The sequence below is a fragment of the Oncorhynchus kisutch genome, linkage group LG11, assembly GCF_002021735.2.
Source record: "Oncorhynchus kisutch isolate 150728-3 linkage group LG11, Okis_V2, whole genome shotgun sequence".
NCBI classification, from domain to species: domain Eukaryota; kingdom Metazoa; phylum Chordata; class Actinopteri; order Salmoniformes; family Salmonidae; genus Oncorhynchus; species Oncorhynchus kisutch.
Window position 1 is genome coordinate 75463521 of NC_034184.2, and position 17036 is coordinate 75480556.

Here is a 17036-nt window from a genome sequence, read left to right on the forward strand (position 1 = left end):
TGGCCACTCCAATACCTTGACATTGTTGTCCATAAGCCATTTTGCCACAACTTTGGAAGTATGCTTGGGGTCATTGTCCACTTGGAAGACCCATTTGCGACCAAGCCTTAACTTCCTGACTGATGTCTTGAGATGTTGCTTCAATATATCCACATAATTCTCCTTTCTCATGATGCCATCCATCTATTTTGTGAAGTGCACCAGTCCCTCCTGCAGCAAAGCACCCCCACAACATGATGCTGCCACCCCTGTGCTTCACATTTGGGATGGTGTTCTTCGGCTTGCAAGCCTCCCCCTTTTTCCTCCAAACATAACAATGGTCATTATGGCCAAACAGTTCTGTTTTTGTTTCATCAGACCAGAGGACATTTCTCCCAAAAGTACGATCTTTGTCCCCATGTGCAGTTGCGAACCGTAGTCTGGCTTTTTTATGGCAGTTTTGGAGCAGTGGCTTCTTCCTTGCTGAGCGGTCATTCAGGTTATGTCGATATAGGACTCGTTTTACTGTGGATATAGATACTTTTGTACCTGTTTCCTCCAGTATCTTCACAAGGTCCTTTGCTGTTATTCTGGGATTGATTTGCACTTTTCGCACAAAAGTAAGTATCTCTAGGAGACAGAACGTGTCTACTTCCTGAGCGGTGTGGCGGCTGCGTCGTCCCATGGTGTTTATACTTGCGTACTATTGTTTGTACAAATGAACGTGGTACCTTCAGGCGTTTGGAAATTCTTCCAAGGATGAATCAGACTTGTGGAGGTCTACATTTGTTTTCTGAGGTCTTGGTTGATTTATTTTGTTTTCCCATGATGTCAAGCAAAGAGGCATTGAGTTTGAAGGTAGGCCTTGAAATACATCCACGGGTACACTTGCAATTGACTCAAATGATGTCAATTAGCCGATCAGAAGCTTCTAAAGCCAAGACATAATTTTCAGGAATATTCCAAGCTGTTTAAAGGCACAGTCAATTTAGTGTATGTAAACTTCTGATACAGTGAATTATACGTGAAATAATCTGTAAACAATTGTTGGAAAAATTACTTGTCATGCACAAAGTAGATGTCCTAACCGACTTGCCAAAACTATAGTTTATTAACAAGAAATTTGGTGGTTGAAAAACAAGTTTTAATTACTCCAACCTACTTCTTACTTCAACTGTATATATCGCTTCTTAGACTTGCTTTCAATGAGAATGACAGATCTATTAACACATTTCTATGTGAATTTGGTCCGTTGCCCAAAACGTTACATATTGCAGCTTTAATTTAGGGGAAGTGACTTCATAATGCGAGCATCCTGTTCGTGAAGAGCTAATTCATTTATCTGCGATCGTATTTGTTTATGTTGATGGTTTGCTTGACCAGTGTACCATAGTTGATGTTGTTGACCTGTCTCCACTGTACCCTGTGTTGCCAGACCATGTTATTCTTTCTGATCTGTCTAGGTTTGATACACTCCACACGAGGAAAGGCCCTACTAATCTATTGATGTCATTACTGTAAATATCAAATAAAAGAGAGAACTTCTCATACCAAGTTGGCAAGCGTGTTGATGTTAGGTAGTGTTAGTAGCTCTTTAGCTTGGTAGTAATGCATGTTACATGAGTGGAGCTTGTTTAGAGGGGAGCCTGTTTAGTCATTACCTGTGTATTAATAGGCAGGATTGTTCACATCTCTCACCTGTACACACCTGTCAGGTACAGAAGTGATCCTTGCAGATATTTAACAGGTCAATCTTGCCTACTGCCACCCAGGCCTGCTTTAGGTAAACCGGGCTATTCAAGGAACAGAGTTAATGCCCCTGCCAGACAGATAGGTCAAAGGTCAGACTTTTCTAGAGTCAGTGGAACCATGGAATAATTCCCTGCTGGACTAAACAGAGCTGACTGGTCATGAGGATACCCAGCTGTACAGGTGGATAGTGCTTAGCAGCCTTAACCTTTAACCCCACAAGAGCAAAGGCGATGTGGGAGAAAATCCAGTCAGATCACAGTGAAACACATGGTGTATTTATTACAAACAATGTAGGTAGAAACACAAAGTTCATTGTTTCAAGTTGTTCTTTTAGCTGCTCAGTTAAGTCAGCGCTGCAATACACATGGACAAGACACTGACACAAACCAGGAGCTACAATGAAGAGTTACAACATCATATGACTGGTTATAGCAGCTTATGAATTCCCTCTGACTGCATTCAAATACAGAATTGTCATAGCAACACCATCAACCTTCATTATGGCACAGAAATAGAGAGCAGTGAAAGAGAGAGGAAAACTCCCAACAACCCCCCTGATCAGCAACATCATTATTCAGCTCTTCAGTTATCTCTGTATGGTCCACCAGTGTTCTGTTGTGTTTTCCAACCAAGATGACCCCTAATCCACACTGTAATCAGATGTCATAGAACTGGAGAGCTGCAAGAAACAGGGTGTCGGCTCCACCTAGTCTTCACCGTCTATGCCAAAGCATGTGATCCTGCAGCCTGCCTAGACTATACAACGGCAGAAGCAGAGTGGGGGGGGGGGGGGGGGGGGCGATGTCAACTGTTTGCCCCTTGTGGTTCATCTGGGTGTGTGGCTGGGGAGGCCCTCTGGTGGCTCAGAGACGAGGGTCGCAGGGCAGAGGGCGGAACGCCACCTCAATATTCTCCTCCATGATGATGTCATAGCGACACATCAGTGACCTGGAGGGAGGAGAGAAAGGAACAGTTAGAGAAAGGAGGAGGGAGTATATGGGGAATGCAGAAAAGAGGGGGAAAAGTGTGTAACTCAGGTGTGTGGTGGTCTCACCTGTCGGGTTGCTCCAGGGGGGAGAGGCGGATGCGGATTAGTCGGATTTTGTAGCGAGGGCCTATCACGTTTCTGGTAGCAATGCTGAGGGATATCTTCTGGATGGGCTGAAGGTCCTCATCAAACTGGACCAACAGACGGGTGGAGGTGTACTGCTCAAACCTGAACAGCTTACTTTGGAGGAGAGAGAGGGTGAGAGGGATAGATAGAGGTCTTACTGCAACAAATGTGTGTGTGTGCGTGTAAGCGTGCGAGACTGACTGGTCAATGCGTGCCTCAGTGAAGTTCCTGCCACTGTGGAGTCTGAGGATGAGGACTCCCCAGCGAGGGTACCGGTTCCATGTCACCATGTCCACCATGTAGCTGACCTCTATATATATATACACACACACACACACACACACACACACACACTGTGTTATATATACACACACATGCACAACGTGTCACACACAATCTTTAAGAACTCATTGCTTCAGGAGCATTATGTTCACTATATATACAAAAGTATGTGGACACCCCTTCAAATGAGTTGATTCGACTATTTCAGCCACACCCGCTGCTGACAGGTGTATAACATCGAGCAAACAGCCATGCGATCAATCTCTATTGACAAACATTGGCAGTAGAATGACCTTACTGAAGAGCTCAGTGACTTTCAACGTGGCACCGTCATAGGATGCCACCTTTCCAACAAGTCAGTTCATAAAATTTCTGCCCTGCTAGAGCTGCCCTAGTCAACTGTAGGTGATGTTATTGTGAAGTGGAAACGTCTAGGAGCAACAACGGCTCAGTCGTGAAGTGGTAGACCACACAAGCTCACAGAAAGGGAAGTGCATAGTGTGTAAAACTCATCTGTCCTCGACTGCAACACTCACTACCAAGTTCCAAACTGCCTCTGGAAGCAACGTCAGCACAATAACTGTTTGTCAGGAGATTCATGAAATGGGTTTCCATGGCCGAGCAGTCGCACACAAGCCTAAGATCACCATGCGCAAGGCCAAGCGTTAGATGGAGTGGTGTAAAGCTCGCCGCCATTGGGAATCTGGAGCAGTGGAAACGCGTTCTCTGGAATGATGAATCACGTTCACCATCTGGCAGTCCGACGGACGAATCAGGGTTTGGCCAATGCCAGGAGAATGCTACCTGCCCGAATGCATAGTGCCAACTATAAAGTTTGGTGGAGGAGGAATAATGGTCTGGGGTTGTTTTTCATGATTATAGCAGTAAAGGGGCAACCAACTATGTTAATGCCCATGATTTTGGAATGAGATATTCAACAAGCAGTTGTCCACACACTTTTGGTAATGTAGTGTATGTTAATCACTAATAGATAGTCAGGGGTGTTGAACTTACTTTTATAGGGCAACGTGGCAGTGGTGGTGAAGTATACCTTGGTCTGACCCAATCGCAGCAGAATATCCCTCCACCTGCTGACGTCATAACCTGGGGCGGTAACCATGGATACAACTTTAGGACTGTTGGTATGGCAACCAAAACCACTTGATCAATGATTTGTTGACAAGCATCTCTTTCCTTGTTTACGGATTCAGTGAGATTCTGGGTTGACCAGTGGGAAGGGGGTCCTCACCTAGCATAGGGCAGGGTGCGGGCTTAAAAGCCTCACACTGCAGGCACTGGCCATCCAGGAAATCGCTGTAGGAGGAGCAGGGGTAGGCTGTGAGACTGCAGGTTCGGTTGAGAGCACACAGGTACAGGAACACAGAGCGCTGGTGGTCACACATGAAATATGACCTCCCTACAAAAGACAGAAGCGGTGAGTTATTACAGTGTTATTACATGTGTGTGTGTGTGTTAGACTCACCTGAGAAGATGGTCTTGGGGCAGCCTGGCTGGTCAGATCCTCCGTTGGCGTAGTAGTCAATATGACCATGTTGACCTCTGAGACCAAACGCTGCATGAACAAATAGGAAGACAAAAATACACATCTAGAGACTCCCTCGCCACACACACACACGCACACTCACACACACACGCACACTCACACACACACACACGCACACTCACAGCATGTCAGTACTTACAGTTTATGTCAGTGTGTAGTACATCTACAAACATGGCGTCTGAAGGGTCAAGTCTCTCCTCAGGTGTCGCTCCAGTGAACATGGGCCCTGCTGGGTCCAGACCTGGACAACAATGACTCAATTAATGATCCAATTAATGAATGAATCAAATAATAGCTTCAAAGGGCACAGACTCTCTTATCCTACCTGTGATGCGGCCGATCTTGCCCTTCAGGTTTGCTCCTACGAACCCAGCCAGGTGAGCTCCCAGACTCGACCCGATCAGGTGGACTGAACTCAGAGGCGCTCCCTCTGCCTACACACACACACACACACACACACACACACACACACACACACACACACACACACACACACACACACACACACACACACACACACACACACTGAACATTAAGCAACATTTACCAAAGACTCATAGAACAACTGAAGATTCTCAGCAAATGAGCAACACTCCACAACCCCCCACCATCCCCCCCCCACCCCCACCATCCCCCCGTCCCTCAAGCCACACACCTGCATGTTGAGTATGAAGCCGGTGAGATTGTTGGCAGCCTGTCGTGTGTTGGTCACAGCAGTGAAGTAGTTGAGGTTAGCAGCTCCTCTGTTCCAGTCCACTACCAGGATGTTCATGTCCTCCTGCTCAGACAGCAGCTGGACGACGTGGTCCACCCAGAACGGAGGGGCCCTGGTGGGCCGGTAGCCGTGGATGACGAAAGCCGTGGGCAGGGAGAGGTTGAAGAGTGGCTGGGAGGACAGCTGGTGGTGGTTCAACTCTCTGCCGCAGCGTAGGTTATACCTGAAGGAGGGAGAAAGGAGAAGACTTTATTCAGAAAATGTCATTACTTTTTATCCAACAGCTTACACACACACACACACACACACTCTCTCTCTTTCTAACCTACTTGGTGTAGAGCAGCAGCTTAATGTTCAGGGTGGTCCAGAGGAAGCTCTCATGGAAGTCCAGGTCTGTAAAGTCATCACACAGTGCACCTACACCACTATCCTGGCCTGGGGAGAGAAGGGGGAGGAGGGGTGTGTGTGTGTCAGAGGAGGCTGGTTGGAGGAGCGATAGGAGGACAGGCTCATTGTAATGGCTGGAATGGAATTCATGGAAAGGAGTCAAACGTGATTTCTATATGTTCGATGTGTTTGATACCGTTCCATTTCTTCCATCCCAGCCATTACTATGAGCCTGTGCTCTCCTCCTATGGCTCCTCCCACCAGCCTCCTCTGCTGTGTGTGTGTGTTCATTGATACGCTGCTAGCCCTAGGTCAGGGTCAGGTCATTCTCTGCTCTTACTGTGAACCCCAACTTCTTTCATTTTGCATTTTAACATGATCAGGCAGCTGGTGAATACTCCAACCTCTTCAACCTCAGGAGGCTGAAGGAATGTGGCTTGTCATCGAAAACACTAAACTTTTACAGATGCACAATCGAGAGCATTGTCATGACCTGGTCCTTTCTGGGTATAGATTGTGGCTTCTCACCCTCTCCTACACCCAGGTTCTGTTATCTCAGGTCGTAAATTCCTGGTGGAGACTCTCTCCCCCTGGCCATGCAGAGAGAGACCACAGAGTGAACAAAGAATTTCACGTGGCCGAACTCCTAAATCCCCAAAATGTGAAAATGAAACTATATGTCCACTTGTGAGAATGTGGGGAATGGTTCGTGGACACTTAAGGGACAGTTATGTTGAGTGTGTTTCATTTGGTGACCTCACGAAGGACAGGAAACACACATAACTATGTCTCTGAATGTGTACATTTCTCAGTTATGGTGTTTGCATCTAATTCTTGTATAAAATGAATGAGTAAAGATGAAACTATGTGAAATGATGTAATGTGATGTTAAACCTTTAATGTGAGAGAATTGTATTCCCTTTCAAGTTTAACTAAGTCATTGGCCTGCCTCCGTGAGCAGAGACATGATCTGGTGTCATGGAACAGCCCTTTCCTATTGTTACGAATAAAAACACCTGCTGAGGAAATCCTCTTAAGACTGAGCAAACTCACAGCGTGAGCTGTGATTGCGAATAGTTTTGAGCACACATACCTCGGTGTATGCTGAAGTGGCACAGGTTTGAGTACCAAGATTAGAAAACCATACCAAGTGGAGCATTGGCTACACGGCTGGAAATGGTTCAACTCTGAGACTATCGATCCCTACAGAGGAAGAGCAAATCTTAGATACTAATTACTAGTCTGCAGCTAGAAATGATGTAAACCTGGGATGCGAATACCGACAACCGCCGAAACATCTATTCTATGAGAACATTTCTGAATGGTACTCTAAAGTATCCATCCAAACCTCAAAAGACTTTGATCTTCAGGGAAACAGAAAGAGAGAGAGCGACTCGGATTAACTCTCCAGCAGACGGACATTCAAACACCATCATTGAGAAATGTACCCATTCAGAGATATAGTTGTGTGTTTTCTGTCCTTCTTGAGGTCACAAACATGAAACAAAACGGACCGGGTCGTGGCTGGCTTCTCCACTGACCGTTTACACACTCAGTTCTCAAATTCTGTGATGTAGTAGAAGTTCCTTTGTTCTACTGTGAAACTCTCCATACTGCATGGACAGGGAGAGTCTCTTTACAGAATTTATGAACCCCCTCCCAACAGAAGAGGGGGTTGTTCACATCTCTGCTAGCCAATTCACTGAAAGGGCTAGCGTCATGACAACATCCTGTCGGCCTGTATCACCGGCTGGTGCGGCAATTGCACCGCCCTCAACCACAAGGCTCTCCAGAGGGTAGTGCGGTCTGCACAACTCATCCCTGGAGGAAAACTACCTGCCCTCCAGGACACCTACAGCACCCGATGTCACAGGGAGGCCAAAAAGATCATCAAGGACAACAACCACCTGAACCACTGCCTGTTCACCCCGCTATCATCCAGAAGGCGAGGTCAGTACAGGTGCATCAAAGCTGGGGCCGAGAGACTGATAAACAGCTTCTATCTCAAGGCCATCAGACTGTTAAACAGCCATCACATCAAATCTCTGGCCACTTAAATAAATGAACTTAATAAAAGGTATCACTAGTCACTTTAAATAATGGCACTTTAATAATGTTTACATATCCTACATTACTCATCTCATATCGATATACTGTGTTCTACACCATCTACTGCATCTTGCCTATGCCGCACAGCCATCACTCATCCATATATTTATATGTATATATTCTTATTCATCCCTTTATATTTGTGTGTATTAGGTAGTTGTTGTGAATTTGTTAGATTAATTGTTAGATATTACTGCATAGTCGGAACTAGAAGCACAAGCATTTTTCTACACTCGCATTAACATCTGCTAACCATGTGTATGTGACCAATAAAATTTGATTAGATTTTTACATTGTTCTTGACCCCTACCAGTGTTTTCAAAAAGAAAAACTAAACTAAATGCAATTGTAATAAAGGTTATGTTTCAAGAGTTTCATTCCAAAACACTATATTATATATTATATCAGAAATGTTGGTAAATTAGCTTTTATGGTTTAACCTCTAAAAGTCTAAGTCGTTGGGGGGGGGTACTAAGCTAACATGTGGAATTGTTTTAAGACGGTTGTACCTTGGATCTTTTAGCTATTTGATTAAGAATTTTAGGACCCCTTTAGGTATCCCCCAAAATTGAAAAAAATATATTTTAAGAAAATGTTGAATTTCCCCAGGTGGTGAGGGCAGATAGGAACACATCTGCCACGCTGATCCGCAACACTGGAGCTCCCCAGGGGTGCATGCTCAGTCCCCTCCTGTACTCCCTGTTCACCCACTACTGCATGGCCAGGCACGACTCCAACACCATCATTAAGTTTGCAGACTACACAATGTTGGTAGGCCTGATCACCGACAACGACGAGACAGCCTACAGGGAGGAGGTCAGAGACCTGGCCGGGTGGTGCCAAAATAACAACCTACCCCTCAATGTAACCAAGACTATGGAGATGATTGTGGACTACAGGAAAAGGGGGGGCGAGTACGCCCCCATTCTCATTCTCATTTGCTCGGCCTCCGACCGCAAGGCACTACAGAGGGTAGTGCGTACGGCCCAGTACATCCCTGGGGCAAAGCTGCCTACCATCCAGGAACTCTAAATCAAATCAAATCAAATTTATTTATATAGCCCTTCGTACATCAGCTGATATCTCAAAGTGCTGTACAGAAACCCAGCCTAAAAACCCCAAACAGCAAGCAATGCAGGTGTAGAAGCACGGCGGTGTCTACACAAGGCGGTGTCAGAGGAAGGCCCAAAAATTGTCAAAGACCCCAGCCACTCCAGTCATAGACTGTTCTCTCTACTACCGCATGGCAAGTGGTACCGGAGTGCCAAGTGTAGGACAAAAAGGCTTCTCAACAGTTTTTACCCCCAAGCCATAAGACTCCTGAACAGGTAATCAAATGGCTACCCGGACTATTTGCATTGTGTGCCCCCCCCCGAACCAACCCCTCTGTTACGCTGCTGCTACTCTCTGTTTATCATATATGCATAGTCACTTTAACTATACATACTACCTCAATTGGCCCTACCAACCAGTGCTCCCGCACATTGGCTAACTGGGCTATCTGCATTGTGTCCCATCACCTGCCAACCCCTCTTTTTACGCTACTGTTACTCTCTGTTCATCGTATATGCATAGGCACTTTAACCATATCTACATGTACATACTACCTCAATCAGCCTGACTAACCGGTGTCTGTATATATCCTTGCTACTGTTATTTTCAAATGCCTTTTTACTGTTGTTTTATTTCTTTACTTTACACACACACACACACACACACACACACACACACACACACACACACACACACACACACACACACACACACACACACACACACACACACACACACACACACACACACACACCTTTTTTCGCACTATTGGTTAGAGGCTGTAAGTAGGCATTTCACTGTAAACCTGTTGTATTCGGCGCACGTGACAAATAAACTTTGATTTGAATTACAGAATCACTGGTTGGTGAAGTCTATGGTGATTTCCTGTCCAGTGTTTAGACACTTAGGGCAAATCAAATCATGTACAAGTTAGTTTATTTGAGACGTGGAATAAAAGCCACTGTTGGCTGGCTGCTTTCTTGGTGATCGCTGCAAGTTGTTTTCTTCATCTCATCTAATTTGCGTCTCAACGCACAGCTGCGGGATACCTCCTATTCCTCCTCTACCTGTACTGCCTTGATGGGCAGATCAGGAAAAAAACATTTTTCATTCACTGCTTTTCTCGCATTGGCTAACTAAGATCGACTATTGTTATTCACATACTGTAGGTATATTCTTTGAGATTTTATCATTTGGTCTCTCTTTACTTTGATTCTTCGCAGGAGATAGTCTCAAACAAGGAAGTGGCACATGGGGCATTTTAACCAATCAGGTTGCCGGAAAGGGCCTTTAAATGCCAGTAACCAATTGGATGTCAGGAAATAACAAATTTTTCAGCACGAAGCACTATGTCTACAAAGGATATAGCCATGTATGGACTAGCTAACGATATGCTCCGGAAAACAAGCGTTTGAATGATATATGATTCAACATGGAGCGTTTTAAAAATAGCGGTTGAAGTTCTCCATGAAACATGCTATCAAGAACGACATTTATGGTAGCTGGATTTGACGGGGTTGGGATAAAATGATACAAATGATGTATTTATATTTATTATTGCCCTTTTTATTTGTACATTTTATGAAAATTATAGTTGCAAAAATCCCAAAATCTGAAAATGGACAGATGGAAGCAAAATCCCAATTTTGGCCTGTGGTGCCTGGCCTTAAACTATTTTGACTTAAGTACTATGCACCACTGGTGTTAGCATGTAGGCTAGCATTCAGCTTCATGTCTCGTGACTTTAGCATTGATCCATGTAGCATGTAGGCTAGCATTCAGCTTCATGTCTCGCGACTTTAGCATTGATCCATGTAGCATGTAGGCTAGCATTCAGCTTCATGTCTCGTGACTTTAGCATTGATCCATGTAGCATGTAGGCTAGGATTCAGCTTCATGTCTCGTGACTTTAGCATTGATCCATGTAGCATGTAGGCTAGCATTCAGCTTCATGTCTCGCGACTTTAGCATTGATCCATGTAGCATGTAGGCTAGCATTCAGCTTCATGTCTCGTGACTTTAGCATTGATCCATGCTCTGCGATCCTCTGCTGCTGCTCTCAATTGGATCATATTGCTATTAAAAAAAGCATCTCATCCCGTCACAGCTTCCTCCCGCCTCCTCCTCTATGCAAGACGTAATTAGTGATAATGGGTGTCTGTCACACAGAGGGGTGGAGCAGGGGTCTGTGGTCCCACATCTCATTCCCACAATCACCCTCTCTGCTCTCAAAGACAGAACTGGAGCAGATGGGGAAGTTCCAGGCTGTTCTTTTACCTCTGGCCTCTCTCTCTGCCTGTGGGGGCGCGCGCGCACACACACACACACACTCTAATTCCTCCACTTAGGGATTTTTTGGGAAGAGGAGGAACAAAAATGGCAGTTATTTGAATCTGTTCTGTAGGGAGTGTAGAGACATGTCTGTTCTGTAGGGAGTGTAGAGACGTGTCTGTTCTGTAGGGAGTGTAGAGACGTGTCTGTTCTGTAGGGAGTGTAGAGACGTGTCTGTTCTGTAGGGAGTGTAGACACGTGTCTGTTCTGTAGGGAGTGTAGACACGTGTCTGTTCTGTAGGGAGTGTAGACACGTGTCTGTTCTGTAGGGAGTGTAGACACGTGTCTGTTCTGTAGGGAGTGTAGACACGTGTCTGTTCTGTAGGGAGTGTAGACACGTGTCTGTTCTGTAGGGAGTGTAGACACGTGTCTGTTCTGTAGGGAGTGTGGACACGTGTCTGTTCTGTAGGGAGTGTGGACACGTGTCTGTTCTGTAGGGAGTGTAGACACGTGTCTGTTCTGTAGGGAGTGTAGACACGTGTCTGTTCTGTAGGGAGTGTAGACACGTGTCTGTTCTGGAGGGAGTTTAGAATGACATGTCTGTTCTGAAGGGAGTGTAGACATGTCTGTTCTGTAGGGAGTGTTTGAAAGACATGTCTGTTCTGAAGGGAGTGTAGAGACATGTCTGTTCTGGACGGAGTTTAGAATGACATGTCTGCTAACAGATACGAGACAGAAAACAACAAATGTCACTCTCTCTCTATCTCTCTCTGTAAACTGAACTCTTAGGGAAAAAAAGGTGCTATCTAGAACCAAAAAGGGTTCTTTGCCTGTCCCCATAGGAGAACCCTTTGAAGAACCCTTTTTGATTCCAAGTAGAACCCCTTTTGAGTTTCATGTAGAAGCCTTTCCTGAGAGAGTTCTACATTGAACCCAAAAGTGATCTACATGGAACCAAAAAGGGGTTACACCTGAAACCAAAAAGGGGTATCCTATGGGGATAGCTGAAGAACCATTTTGGAACCCTTGTTTCTAAGAGTGTGTCCTGGGTTAGACCTGGGTTAGACCTGGGTTAGGGGGATATAGAGGAGACCTCACACAGCTAGTTCAACATACACACACCACTGAGGTTACAGAAAAAGGAGTCTTACCTTTGCAAAGCGTTAGGAAGCCTATCAGACCAAAGAGTTGCCAGAGTAACATCCTACAACCAAAGACAGAGGGAAAGAAGGAGGGAGAGAAGAACGGGCAATACTAGAGCGAGCCTTGTCTGAGAGAGGAAAGACTGGGAGCTCGTAGTAAAACAGAGATTGAGGCGGGAGGGAGGGAGGGAGGGAGGGAGGGAGGGAGGGAGGGAGGGAGAGAGGGAGGGAGGGAGGAGCTGACAAGAGCTCACTGACAGTGACAAGAGCAGAAAGAGAGAGAGAGTGAGTGAGATGTAGTCGTTGAGGTGACTAGGTGGGTTGGTCTCTGGGTTACCCAGTGAAACACACACTGCCAACACTGAACACACCACTGACCTACACTGAACACACCACAGATGTTCACACTTCACTGACCTTCACACCTCAATGACCTACACTGAACACCCCACAGATCTACACACCCCACAGATCTACACACCCCAACTGACCTACACACCCCAACTGACCTACACACCCCACTGACCTATACACCCCAACTGACCTACATACCCCACTGACCTACATACCCCACTGACCTATACACCCCAACTGACCTATACACCCCAACTGAGCTACACACCACTGCGCTACACACCACTGCGCTACACACCACTGACCTACACACCACTGAGCTACACACCACTGAGCTACACACCACTGAGCTACACACCACTTCAGACAGAGGAGAATGAAAGATGAAAGACAGAAAGTATTATTAACTTCTTGATCAAATCAAATCAAATCAAATTTATTTATATAGCCCTTCGTACATCAGCTGATATCTCAAAGTGCTGTACAGAAACCCAGCCTAAAACCCCAAACAGCAAGCAATGCAGGTGTAGAAGCACGATCCTATACTTCTGTGTCTTTGATAAGATTTAGTGCCAATTAACACATTATTGTACTGCAAGGGGGAGAAGAAAGGCACAAGACATGCCACTGATTATAATTACCCTGCCTTTCCTCTGTGGGAATTGATGGGAAATGATGTAAAATATATCACTAGCCACTTTAAACAATGCTACCTAATATAATGTTTACATACCCTACATTATTCATCTCATATGTATACGTATATACTGTACTCTATATCATCTACTGCATCTTTATGTAATACATGTATCACTAGCCACTTTAACTATGCCACTTTGTTTACATACTCATCTCATATGTATATACTGTACTTGATACCATCTACTGTATCTTGCCTATGCCGCTCTGTACCATCACTCATTCATATATCTTTATGTACATATTCTTTATCCCCTTACACTTGTGTGTATAAGACAGTAGTTTTGGAATTGTTAGTTAGATTACTTGTTGGTTATTACTGCATTGTCGGAACTAGAAGCACAAGCATTTCGCTACACTCGCATTAACATCTGCTAACCTTGTGTATGTGACAAATACAATTTGATTTGATTTGTTTACAATGAGTCACAATGGCTGCGTTTAGACAGGAAGCCCAATTGTGATTTTTTTTCCACTAATTGGTCTTTTGACCAATCACATCAGATCTTTACACATCCAATCTTTTTCAGAGCTGATCTGTTTGGTCAAAAGACCAATTAGTTAAACAAATATCAGAATTAGATTACCTGTATAAAAGCATTCCTATGCGCCTCAGTCTTTCTCTATCTCTCGTTCCTTCCTTGCCTTTCCTTTACTCTCTATTTCCTCCATCCCTCTCTCCTCTGCTTCCCCCTCTATACTCGTCCTCTCCATCCTACTCTCTGCCACTATGTACTCAATACCATCAGTCCCTACTCTCCCAAACATGTGAGGACCAGGGGGCTTAGCTGGCCAGGCCAGCCCAGGCAGGAGTGCTCTCTGTGGGGCAGCTGTGTTCTGATGGGAGCCTCTCCTTCTGGAGCGCTACATCTGCAAGGATATTAATAGCATCAGAGATGTGGACACACTAACCAGCCCTGCCCTGCCTATACCCAGCGCTGACACTAGTCACTGAGTAAATGTAGAGTATGGATTTAAATACATGTCATTTACAGGCAGAGTACAGGGCAGCTTATGATTAGTCAGCCAAAAGTAACTAATCATAAGCTGCCCAACCCTAGTAGGGGTGTGTGCCCATTTCCCTGGTTACCTCCTAATGTGCCATGCAGTAGGGCAAGTATACTTCCACATTTATAATGTACAGTGCATTCGGAAAGTATTCAGACCCCTTCCCCTTTTCCACATTTTGATATGTGTGGATCTTGTGGAACATCAAGTGATATGTATTTTCTCAGAGTTATGTTCACCAAGGGTGACAATAAACTCACAACTAACTTAGTTTAATAGTTCTAAACCAATTCAGAACTGGACTGGAGTCCAGTCTTTCCAGAAGGACATCATAGTCAACAGTGTCGAATGTAACAGTGCAGCACTTAAATCCAAGAGTACAAGGACAGAGAGCTGTTTTGGCATCTATGTTGGCTCTACATTAATTTGCCACTTTAACTAAAGCTGTCTATGTGCTGTGGTGGGCAAGGAAACCAAATTGTAATTTTTAAAAAATGCGGTTGGCACTTAAAAAGTATTTTCTGACTGTATAAAATAGTTATTTTATGTAGCTACTACATACCGTATACTGTAAACTATCTCCTGCTGTTTCCTATTTATAGTTGATAAAAAGATGAAAAGGTGAAATATGAAACACACAAACAGGCTACCTGACGATTGTGCTGGTTTAATTTTGACGCTATCAGCATCAGCTGCATCACATTCATAGACCTCGTCAACCCTGACATTGTTGCATTCTGACTCTGGTTGAATATGAGTTATCACTCCATAAACGTTGTATAACGAAGTGTGAGCAACGGTTCAGTAGAAACGTAGTTCTATGCAGTGTTGCCAACTCCTCAGTAAGGAAAGTATTTATTGGCTGTCCTAAAAGTTGCTAGAAGTCGCTAAATGAGGTCATCGCTGAATTTGAATAATTGTCCATGTGCATGTAATTGTGATGGATGCTGTAGGAGAGAGGAATAACGTCGTGGGAGAGACAAAGGGAGTAAAAACACCCGAAATATGTTTAGAACTACAAATGAACTTTCTTCTGTCGATTCTTGTATTTTTTTATGTCACAATTCCACCCCTCCTCCTTTATCTGGACTTGGGACCGGCAAAAATGACCCAAAAGAGAGACACTGGCAGAGTTACTTCGTTTTTTATTACAATTTTTATTTAATTACATTTTTAGTTTTTGTGTTTATTTTTGTGCAGTGAATTTATTTTAGACAAAGAACATTTTACATTTACATCCCGCCTGGTTGGGATCAGCCAGCGGCGGCTTCCCGCATGCGTGATTCATTTACAGTCTGGACTCGAAGGGGTGAACATCTCCTGCTCTGACAGCAGCTGGGAGGGACGAGGACAGGGCCTCCTGGGAGTGCTTTGGGACAGGGGTGGGGCCCACGGCAGCACACGCTGCTCGTTGAGAAGAGTAAGAACGATATGTGCTTTCACGTCAGAGTCTCCAAAAGTCTCCGATAAACACCAGAAAAAGTCGCTAGATTTGTTGCTAGTTGCTTTTTTGAAAATTTGTCGCTAGAGAGTTCTGAATGCTCGCTAAATATAGCGACAGTTAGTTGGCAACACTGGTTCTATGGAGAGTCACTAACCCACCTTTTCTACAAAGCGTCAAGAGTTGCCTAGTAACTAACAGAAGGGTATAGTTTGACACATCTGGCTCCAGACAGTTTTTCCAGGTTTTCCGTGACTCCTTTGTCCATTTGTTACCCATAGATAGGTAAGCAGTTCATAGATAGGTAAGCAGTTCATAGATTGCAGGGGTGCGTCACCTGAGTGGGTTGATTCACTGATGGTCATCCTGTCTGGGTTGGCGCCCCCCCTTGGGTTGTGCCATGGCGGAGATCTTTGTGGGCTATACTCGGCCCTGTCTCAGGATGGTAAGTTGGTGGTTGAAGATATCCCTCTAGTGGTGTGGGGGCTGTGCTTTGGCAAAGTGGGTGGGGTTATATCCTTCCTGTTTGGCCCTGTCCGGGGGTGTCCTCGGATGGGTCCACAGTGTCTCCTGACCCCTCCTGTCTCAGCCTCCAGTATTTATTCTGCAGTAGTTTATGTGTCAAATCAAATCAAATCAAATTTATTTATATAGCCCTTCGTACATCAGCTGATATCTCAAAGTGCTGTACAGAAACCCAGCCTAAAACCCCAAACAGCAAGCAATGCAGGTGTAGAAGCACGGTGGCTAGGAAAAACTCCCTAGAAAGGCCAATACCTAGGAAGAAACCTAGAGAGGAACCAGGCTATGTGGGGTGGCCAGTCCTCTTCTGGCTGTGCCGGGTGGAGATTATAACAGAACATGGTCAAGATGTTCAAAATTTGATTTGATTTGATCTTTGTAGTGACTGGGTGTATTGATACACCATCCAAAGTGTAATTAATAACTTCACTATGTTCAAAGGGATATTCAGTGTCCAAGTCGAGCACTGGTTCTGACTAGTGTTCCCTAAAGCACCAAACCACCCCACAATATTTAAAAGAGGAGTGTAATACTTACTAGACACACAGACACATGGCTGCTTGGATGGTTTTGCTGTCTCTGATGAGGTAAGCTCTGTTCTTCCCGTTCTTCGCCAGCAGGTACACCACTAGAGCCAACGCCAT

At 44.9% G+C, this 17036-nt stretch overlaps 1 protein-coding gene across 1 annotated transcript; it reads right to left on the reverse strand.

Moving 5' to 3' along the window:
• Nucleotides 1-1992: 1992 nt before the first annotated feature.
• Nucleotides 1993-17036, reverse strand: LOC109883728 (lipase member H-like). The gene is made up of 11 exons (XM_031835025.1): nucleotides 16943-17036; nucleotides 5736-5841; nucleotides 5347-5629; nucleotides 5017-5125; nucleotides 4831-4932; nucleotides 4611-4700; nucleotides 4377-4544; nucleotides 4142-4231; nucleotides 3047-3155; nucleotides 2786-2959; nucleotides 1993-2679 (listed from the first exon to the last, which is right to left on the reverse strand). The coding sequence occupies exons 1-11, from the start codon at nucleotides 17034-17036 to the stop codon at nucleotides 2595-2597; spliced, it is 1410 nt and encodes a 469-aa protein (XP_031690885.1). The 3' UTR covers nucleotides 1993-2594.